The following is a 10,054-nucleotide window of genomic DNA, read 5'->3' on the forward strand; positions in this document are numbered from 1 at the left end:
GAGAGGCTGGAGCATCTTGTAAGAGCCGTGGCAATGTCCTGCTCTCCAAGTGCTGCAGGACTCTGGGGTGCAGCCTCTGTCTTGCCCTTTCCAGTGCCTCCAGATGAGTGTGGCCAGAGCTGCCCTGCCCTTCCCCTGGAGTGTAGATTTCCATGTTCTCTTTCCTCAGGAGGTGAAAGCCAGAGGCGTCTTACTCAGCTTTAGTACCCCCAAAAGAAAGTCTCCCTTCCCCTCCAAACCTCTAAATTGCAAACCCCTGCTCTAGTGTGTGTTTATAGAAGTGGGACAAACTGACAAATCTAGTTGGACACCTCTCAGGCTCGTTCCAGGCTGACAGACAGACGACACCTTTTCCTACCGACCTTTCACCACGATTCCCAGAGCAAAACAATCTAGGAAAGAAGGGCAGGAGGCAGCCTCAGCCCTGGCACGGGGCATGGAGAGGGAGAACTCTCCCTGTTGGCAGGACAAGGCACTCAGGTGCTCCTCATACCTTCCTGCAAGGGTGTGAAGAGCAGGGATGTTGTGGTGGGCTGGCACAGCTCCATCCCCCGGCCCAAAGTGGGGCAGGTGGAGGGAACCGGGAGAGCAAAAGTGGAAAACTGGGTCGGGATAGACAAGGTTGCTATGGCAACTGGGCTGGGTCCCATCCCTGGGCTATGAGCAAAGGGAGCTCCATCCCTGCCTGACCCAGTATAGATGTTTTCAGTCTGTTGCCTGGGATTTAATCTCCATCCCACATGTGGCACCTTTGTATAACCAGAAGCATCATCATTTCTACACCCCAACCACGGGAAATCTATTTGAGACTTTGATCTTTCCCTGCAATAATCTAATTATGCCTCTTGTAACAAACAAATAAAACCACCATTGAAATGGGATGCTGGAAACTTTCTTCAGCAGCACCAATTAAACCACTCAATGGAAATCACCTCCAAACTCTGCCCAAACAATATTTAACCGGCCTCCACAAACAAATTCTGGGGAATTGCACTTTCTAAACTGTGCTGTTACCTAATGATGGATATGCCCTGTATCCCAGGGTGTTTACACTGCACCCCACCCTGCAGCCAGTTGAAATAGGGCTGTCTCTGTGCACCAGCCAGGGGACAGAACCCATCCTCTGGCACTGCCACATCTCCATCTCCTCCAGGCTGGCCATCTCTTCCCTGCACTGCCCATCCTCTCCAGGGGCTGACAGGTTCCTGTCACCTCCTGCAGGAGCTGTGCCACCTCTCAGCTGGGCTGGCTGCCTTCGCTTCTGGACAGGTGAGTGTGGGGAAAGCATGGCTAGAGCCTGGGCAGGCAAAAGGACAGTGGACACGTGCCCTGGACAGGGAAAAGCATTCTAAACTTGCCTCTGAACAGCACTTACCAGTCATGGCACTTCCAGCCCTCAGAACAGGGCACCAAAATCTCATTTGCTGGCTCGGTTCTAGAGGCTGCTCCAGCCCAGTTTTTCTTGTGGTGCCCAATGTTATGGTTGTTGGAGGGAGCAATCCTGGCCAGAGCTTTCAGTGCCTGTCTGTGATGCCTCCTGCCCATAACTGTGTGCAAAGCCTGCTGTTCCCCACCTCCTGTGGCAGCTGCACTCTCCAGCACATTGAGGGAGGGGTTTTAAAGCTGTGTTAAAGCCAATATCACCAAGGGATGTCTAGATCTGCTGGAAGATACATCTCTCCCCATTTTACATATAGATTTGCACTCCAAAATGTCCTTCTCTGAATGAAATGTAACCAATTCTTGTCTTTTACACCATGATCGAGGAGATGGGCAAGCAGTTAGAGATTTTCTTCTCATGATTTTATTTCTATTTCGGGAGGGAAGGCAGCGCTGGAATTTATTCATCCTCCCTCTCCCTCCTGGGGAGGTTTGGGCAGTGGTGCCAGCAGGTGATGCAAACAGCAGGGTGATGGGACAGAGCTGTCCCTTTGCTGGAAGAGACACCGGAGCAGTGGCACTGCATGGTCACTGACAGGACATACAACACCCTACGTCCTCTGCGTATTGGAATGGCTCAGTGGAGGTCTGACCAACCCCAGGGGGCTGCAAGGAGCCCAAACCACCCTGTGATTTTTAACATTTTGCAGTTCCCAGTGATGTGTACAGCACCACAAGGGTTGCTGCCTCACCTCTTACAGGAATTCCTGAAAGTCTGCCCCAGCTCCCTGGAATTGTCGCTGCTGAGATGCGCTCCCTCAGCCACCCTATGTGCATTGACGCTTTTAGGTGGTCATCCAGGCCACCAGGCTGAGGCTGGGTCCCACCTGGGGTGTTTCCCTGCCCTGCCCTCCCTGGCACTGACTGTGTGGGTCACTGTGTTGTTCCAGGCACAGCGAGGATGTGGCTGGCTCTAGCTCTGCTGTCCGTGCTCCACGGGATGGCAGCCGGGGAATGCTTCTTGAATTCCCCATTCCCCAAGAACCCAGAGGCAACGATGAACATTGTAAGTATGATGGCATTGGAGAGGAGGTGGGAAGTGTCCAGGAAACAGCCACCATTAAATAATCTCAGTGAAATATCACATTCAGGGATTTCCTTGCAGGAGCCTTGAAAATGTTATTATTTATGGGAATAAATCACACAGGACTCCATTTTCTTCTTGGTGGAAAAAAGGCTATTCTTTATGGATATAATTCCCTTTTATACAGTTTTACAGGCCTTGTGTGGGTCAGTAGTTTTTTGGCAATTACTTTATTGGTAATTAACAAGTTGTTATTCTGTATTGATTGGTCACTCAAACTCCTGGTGTGTACAAGTTGTTTGTGAGAGATAGTTTTCATTTTTCTATCTAAGAGTGTAAAAACAGTTTTTACAGGTGCAAACAAAAAAAAAATTGTTTTTTACCCAGGAATAATATTAACTAATTGTTATGTTAACTAATTGCTCACACCAGGATTGCTTTCACACAGGAATTTGCAAAATGCTGGCTTTGACAAGGCCAGCCACTGACTCCAGGAGAGCAGGCTTGATTTTATGGAGCCTTTCTCTACCATTTTTCTACCTTACTGCAACAATTATTGGCTTTCTTCTTGTTGCAGAGTGAAATGGTCTCCTTCTGGGGGTACCCCAGCGAGGAGTATGACGTGGTGACAGAAGATGGCTACATCCTTCAGCTGAACAGAATTCCTCATGGCAGAGGAAATTATGGGTGCCAAGGTAAAACTGATCCCACACAGGACACACACACATGCCTTGAGCAGTCACTGGGCTACCAGGGCTTGTGCAAGAGGGTTTGCAGGGTTCCCTGTGGCTTAGCATCAGTTTTGATGAGTCAGAATTTGTCAGGAAGGCTGATCCCTTGCCAGGGATGTTTCCTCACACCCTTCATGGACCCCTGAGCACTGAATGTCAGGCTGCAATCCCTGGTGGTACACCTCGGGCTCTCTCCAGAGCCTGGCTCCCAAAATGTGCTCCTGCTGCCATTTGATGGATCAGCAGACTGGTTTGGTTCTCCCTGGGGATCCTCTTGTCCTGTGAGGAGGGGTTAGATCCGTGAAAATTGCACTTTTCCTGTCACATCCCCAGGCTCCTCCATGTTTGCCCACAGAGCTCCCTGGGCAGCCCAAGTTCTGCCAGAGATTCTGGGGATAAAGTCCAAGATAATGGTGCAGCTTAGCAAAACTGCTTTTTAAATGAAATCTAGAGTAGCACTGACACAAACCTCCATGGATTTTGGCTGCCATGGGGATAACACCTCATAAACCGTTTCAAAAGGCAAAAAACCAGCATTAAAATGAGGAGAGTCATCATGCTGCCTGTCTTGCAGGTGTGAGGCCCGTGGCACTTCTGCAGCATGGTCTCCTTACAGAAGGCAGCATCTGGCTCACCAACTTGGCCAACAGCAGCCTGGGCTTCATCCTGGCAGATGCTGGCTACGACGTCTGGATAGGAAACAGCAGAGGGAACACCTGGTCCAGGAGGCACCAGGTCCTGACCACCACACAGGATGAATTCTGGGCTTTCAGGTAAATGGGTGGGGTTGAGGGTCTCAGAAACAGCTGAATTCTGTCAGGATCACGCTGCCCCTGAGTGAACCAGGCTGGAGTGGAGCTCATCCAACTTGTTTTGAGGGAAAACTCAGTAGGATGAAGAGTTTTGTGGGGTGGCCCTGCCCTCCCTGCTGGTTTTGTGGTTTGCCGGTGGTGGCTGTGCACGTGCAGATGCTGCCCCTCTCAGCAGGACATCTCCTCTTCCTTCTGCAGCTTTGATGAGATGGCTAAATATGATCTGCCAGCCATGATCAGCTTTATTGAGCAGAAAACAGGACAGAAACAGCTCTATTATATTGGCCATTCCCAAGGCACCACCATAGGTGAGTGGGTCCTGCTGATGACAGCACGAGAAGTCAACATCCCCTCTCAGATTTGCAGAATTACTCACTGAAATTAAACTATGTGCATGAGCGTCTTGAAAGCCTAAATAAGTCTAAACCTTTTTTTTTTCCTACTTTTTTCCCCCTCCCCAGGTTTTATAGCCTTTTCCACTATGCCCGAGCTGGCTCAGAAAATCAAGGTGTTCTTTGCTCTTTCACCTGTGACCACGGTGATATTTTCTCAGAGCCCATTTAGAAAACTCTCAGTCTTTTCTGACTCTGGGCTTAAGGTTGGTCTGCACTATGTTCTGCATAGCCAAAATGTTTTTCGTAGGGATTGTGAAATTATCTATGGGCTATTTCATGTCATTTACAGAGAGGGGAGCTGTGCTCTGTTTTATTGTGAAGGAAAGCACATCTCACTGCAGAACCTTTCAGTCCTGTCCTGAATTCACTCCCCAAAATGTTCTGGCAGAATTAGATCAAAATGTTGGTGAATAAAACTGATGCAGAGGCTGTGAATTGAGCCCTAGCATTTAACACAAGAGCATTAATGACTGTAAGAGATCATGCCCATAAGACACAAGGAGCTGAAGCATTTAAGGGGGTGCAAGGGAGGCTTCACTATGAGCAACCTTAATGGGGGGATAAAATAGTAAAGTGGTGGTGCTTTGGGGAAAAGCATGACCAGACTTCCTATTTGATGAGCACATTTGGGATTTTACAGGAGCTGTTTGGCACCAGGGAGTTCCTGCCCCACACTGCCCTGGGGGAGGTGGTCCTCTCCAGGTTCTGCTCCTGCTCCAAGGTCTGCAAGCACATCCTGGCTACAATTTTTGGGTTTAACTGGAAGAACACAAACATGGTACGTGGGAATGGACCTGCAGAGGGTCCTCCTGAAGGCCCAAACCTTGCCCATGCCCTGTTTTGCAGGGCCAGGTGAAGGCTGCTGTGAAATGTGGGGTGTGCTGGTGTCCTTGCAGAGCCGGTTCGATGTGTACATGGGGCACACCCCGGCGGGCTCCTCAGTGCAGAACATCATCCACTGGCTGCAGGTAAACCTCCCCAGCCTCCCTCCCGTGCCCCACAGAGTGTCCCTGGTCCCTTGTGGGCAGCCTGCTGTGCTGCAGGCCGCAAGGCACACCTTGGCCAGGTCTTTGGTGGGTTTCGTTTCCACCCCTCCCTGAAACGCTCGGCAGGTTTTGGAGCCAGAAGACTGGATCTGTCACGGAGCTGAGGGCCCTGCTGCCACATTCCAGGGCTCATATTTCAAACCAGATCCAGCCCTGCAGCCCATGTGCCATTAGGGGTCAGACTAGTGGCAGGGGTGCATCTGGACAGCAGCCAATTGAGCTTATTACTAATAAAGCTGATTATTTCTCCTTCTTTCCCTCGTGGGCATGAGAACAGTGACCACCACAGCCCTTTGACACTGCAGCTGTGCTCTGCTGCACTCTATTTCCCTTCCCCAAGATAAAAATTTGCACATTTTTTGGTAGATTGCCTGTTTACCTTCTGTGAGGCGTGTGCCACAGGCTGTACTCAGGGCACAGCCTCTTCCCTGTGTGGCCTTCCTGCTCAGGGACCCCAGAAGGACTTTGTGGGGTTCATAGCAAGAATGCACACCCCATTTTCTGACTTGCTGCTGCCCAGTGGAGGGATGAAGCCTTTTCCCTTGACCTTGCCTTGCTGCTAGTCCTGTTCCAGTTAGACAAGAGATGCTCAGAGGCTCCTTCCATCTTTGATTGGGCCATTTCAGGCCAGCTCTCCAGCCCACAAGGAATATTTCGCATTCTAAACCCATTTTCCAGACCATTTTCATTTCTTCCCATCCTGGTGTTAGCCACAAACATTAGAAACATAACCTCTGCCCATTTGTCCAAATTCACGACAATAATTACTTGTGCTGGGCCTGGGGCCAGGCCTGTGAGACACTGCTGGTTCAGTGATGAAAACTAACTTTTGAGGGTTGACTTTGGAGGGTTGAGTGCATCCCCAGAGAGCTGTGATTTCGCTCATGTCTGAATTTGCTGCAGGGAGTCCACGGTGGGGCACTGAGAGCTTTTGATGGGGGGCACATGTACAACAGCCTTCATTACCAACAGGTGAGGTGCTTCCAGCGGCCTTCCCTGCCCCTGTTCTCTTCCCATGCATGCCTGCTGTGTCTCCCCTTAATGTATTCCTCCCTTCACAAACTGGAAGTCAGGATTTCTGCTTGGAAGAACGGCACTTTCCATTCTCAACACTGCTTTGCAAATATCTTTTAGATAGAATAAAAGTCTTTAAGTTAGACTTTCCACTTTCCAGAGGATAAGGGGACAAGTTACACCAGACTGAATATTAGGAAAAATTTCTTCTCTGAAATACTGGTTAAGCCTTGGAACAGAAAAGAAAGAAAGAAAGAAAGAAAGAAAGAAAGAAAGAAAGAAAGAAAGAAAGAAAGAAAGAAAGAAAGAAAGAAAGAAAGAAAGAAAGAAAGAAAGAAAGAAAAGAAAGAAAGAAGAAAGAAAGAAAGAAAGAAAGAAAGAAAGAAAGAAAGAAAGAAAGAAAGAAAGAAAGAAAGAAAGAAAGAAAGAAAGAAAGAAAGAAAGAAAGAAAGAAAGAAAGAAAGAAAGAAAGAAAGAAAGAAAGAAAGAAAGAAAGAAAGAAAGAAAGAAAGAAAGAAAGAAAGAAAGAAAGAAAAGAAAGAAAGAAAAGAAAGAAGGAAAGAAGGAAAGAAGGAAAGAAAGAAAGAAGGAAAGAAGGAAAGAAAGAAAGAAAGAAAGAAAGAAAGAAAGAAAGAAAGAAAGAAAAGAAAGAAAGAAAAGAAAGAAAGAAAAAAAGTTTTTTTAATTTCAGAAACTTGCTTCCAAACACCTCCCTCGTGTCACTGAAGGAAGTGCTGGGGAAGTGTCACCACAAAGCCCAGCAGGGCTGGCTGGGAGGGACCTGTGGAGGTCAGGATGATCCAACAGCACCAAACCAGGGCAGCCAAAGTTCTGCCTCCTCATCCAAACCATCTGTAGAATCAGAACTAGAATTTCTAGCCCGGCAGAACAAATTCACTAATTCATTTTAATTAAATTAACTCACTAAATCATAGCACATAGGACTATGCTGCATCTCTACTGAAGTTCCTCCCCTTTCTAGAAGAAACGAGTTCCAGTTTTCATTTCCTCCCATTCCCAAAGAGTAGCAACGGTGCACAGTTTGTTGCAGTCCAGCAACTTCTCCTCTTTGTGAAGCCCCTTTTCCCTTTCCACTTTGTGAAGCTCCTTTTTCATCTCCTCTTATGAAGCCCATTCTCCATCCCCTCCTTGTGAAGCCCATTTTCCCTCTCCTCTTTGTGAAGCCCCTTTGCAATGTCTTTGTGAAACTCCTTTTCCCTCTCCTCTTTGTGAAGCCCCTTTTCCATCTCCTCCTTGTGAAGCCCATTTTCCATCTCTTCTTTGTGAAGCCTTCTCCATCTCCTCCTTGTGAAGCCCCTTTTCCATCTGCTCTTTGTGAAGCCACTCTTCTCTCTCCACTTTGTGAATTCCCTTCTCCATCTCCTCCTTGTCAAACCCCTTTTCCATCTGCTTCTTGTGAAATCCCTTTTCCATCTCTCCTCTTTGTGAAGCCCCTTTTCCATCTCCTCCTTGTGAAGCCCATTTTCCATCTCTTCTTTGTGAAGCCTCTTCTCCATCTCCTCCTTGTGAAGCCACTTTTCCATCTGTCTTCTCCTTGTGAAACCATTTTTCCATCCATCTCCTCTTTGTGAATCCCCTTCTCCATCTCCTCCTTATCAAAACCCTTTTCCTTCTGCTCCCTGTGAATCCCCTTTTCCCTCTGCTCCTTGTGAATCCCCTTTTCCCCCTCCTCTTTTTGAAGCCCCTTCTCCTTCTGCTCCCTGTGAATCCCCTTTTCCCTCTGCTCTCAGACCGGGGCCCCATTCTACGACGTGCAGGACATGGAGGTGCCCACGGCCGTCTGGAACGCGGGCCAGGACTGCATGGCCGACCCGCGGGACACGGCGCTCCTGCTGCCCCAGGTCAGGAACCTGGTGCACCACAAGCTCATCCCCCACTGGAACCACATGGATTTCGTGCTGGGCCTCGACGCCACCGACATTCTGTACCGCGAAATCCTGGACATCATGAAGAAGCACCCTTAAAGATGCTGGTTCTACTTGATACAATTTTTTTTCTAGTGTTGTCTCTAGAGGATTTTGAAATTTCTTTTGAATCTTTTGAATTTTTTTGAATCTTTCAAAATTTTTTTAATCTCTGTTTGGACCACCTGAATATAGTTGATTAAAATGTTCAGCTTTTAACTGGAGAAGTGACAGGGTGGGGAGAGGAGCCTTCATGCCATTCCTGGCTGGCACTGCATTGCCTTTCTTTCTTTTTCCTTCTTTTTCCTTCTTTTTTTTTCCTTCTTCTTTTCCTGCTTTTTTTTCCTGCTTTCTTTTTCCTTCTTTTTTTCCCTTCTTTTTTCCTTCTTTTTCCTTCTTTTTCCTTCTTTTTTTCCTTCTTTTTTCCTTCTTTTTTCCTTCTTTTTTCCTTCTTTTTTTCTCCTTCTTTCTTTTTCTTCTTTCTTTTCCCTTCTTTTCCCTTCTTTTCCCTTCTTTTTCTTTTTTTTGGTTTTGTTTGGTGGGGTTTTTTGTTTTGTTTTGTTTGGGGTTTTTTAGTTTTTGGGGGTTTTTTTTGTGCCTTCATCAGTGACACAAAGCTCATCGTTACTGTCTCAGGTCTGCCACTTGTTACACCGAAAACCATCAAGGCGGATCAGAAAGAGATCCAACAGATCTGTGGTGAAAAACACCAGAATTAGGATCACAGAATGTTTTGGGTGGGAAGGGACCTTAAAGCCCATCCACCTTCCAGCATCCCAGGCTGCTCCAGCCTGGCCTTGGGCACTGCCAGAGATCCAGGGGCAGCCCCAGCTGCTCTGGGCACCCTGGGCCAGGGCCTCCCTGCCAGGGAACAACTCCTAATTCCCAATATCCCATCTAAACATCCTCTCTGGCAGTGAGAAGCCATTCCCTGTGTCCTGTGCCTCCATCCCTTGTAAATAGTTTCTTTCCATCTTTCTCCCTTCAGGTACTGGAAGGACATCTCCCTAGGGAAAAAACAGTCCTAGTGGTTTTGAATTCAATAAAAATTGTAATTAATCACATTTTTAATGTGGCTGCGTTTGGGCAGTATTTTTTTTTCCTTTCAGTGACTGAGAGGTGAGAAATGAATAAATCCTGAAGAGAAATTTCCAGTCAGACAGCCCAGTGTGTGATTCTGGTGGAGAATGTGTAAAATCCAAATAAAAAGGGGCTTAGGGTTTCACAAAGTGCTTATCTTAGGGTTTATCTGAGAGGTTTGGGCAATAAGACTGAGCAGTAATCTCAGAGGGGCTGTGATGCGTTGATGGTTATTTTCTTTAGTGTGAAGGAAGGGCAGTTATTTTACAGCAATAAAAAACTTGGCTGTTTCTGTCAGCCAAAATCCTGAGGGCCATCAGAAAATCTCCATAAACGTGTCAATGGTGCAAGCACGAGAAGAATCAGCTTGTTTCAGAGAGGGAGAATTCAGCTGTGAGGCAAAGCAATATTTCATGGAGAAAGTGCTCAAAATCATGCACTGGGATATGGTCAGATTTTCAGTCTGTCATGCCTCCTTTAAAATTCCTTGGAAGATCTGCATCATCCTGAAAAATAGAGTAGATCAGTCAGAGGCTTGGGGGAGGCCAGAAAATAAATGCAGGGAAGAGCAGACATTCCAAATGTTG

General features: G+C 47.4%; 1 protein-coding gene across 1 annotated transcript; it reads left to right on the forward strand.

Annotated features, from left to right (window-relative positions):
* The first annotated feature begins 2,341 nt into the window (after positions 1-2,341).
* Positions 2,342-8,447, forward strand: LOC102040070 (lipase member K-like). Its single transcript, XM_031064674.1, has 9 exons — positions 2,342-2,446; positions 3,042-3,159; positions 3,770-3,968; positions 4,206-4,315; positions 4,469-4,605; positions 5,043-5,180; positions 5,299-5,370; positions 6,352-6,420; positions 8,214-8,447. Exons 1-9 carry the CDS (start codon positions 2,342-2,344, stop codon positions 8,445-8,447), a joined length of 1,182 nt encoding a protein of 393 aa, XP_030920534.1.
* Positions 8,448-10,054: the final 1,607 nt, after the last annotated feature.

This window comes from Geospiza fortis, unplaced genomic scaffold, assembly GCF_000277835.1.
Source record: "Geospiza fortis unplaced genomic scaffold, GeoFor_1.0 scaffold89, whole genome shotgun sequence".
NCBI classification, from domain to species: Eukaryota; Metazoa; Chordata; class Aves; order Passeriformes; family Thraupidae; genus Geospiza; species Geospiza fortis.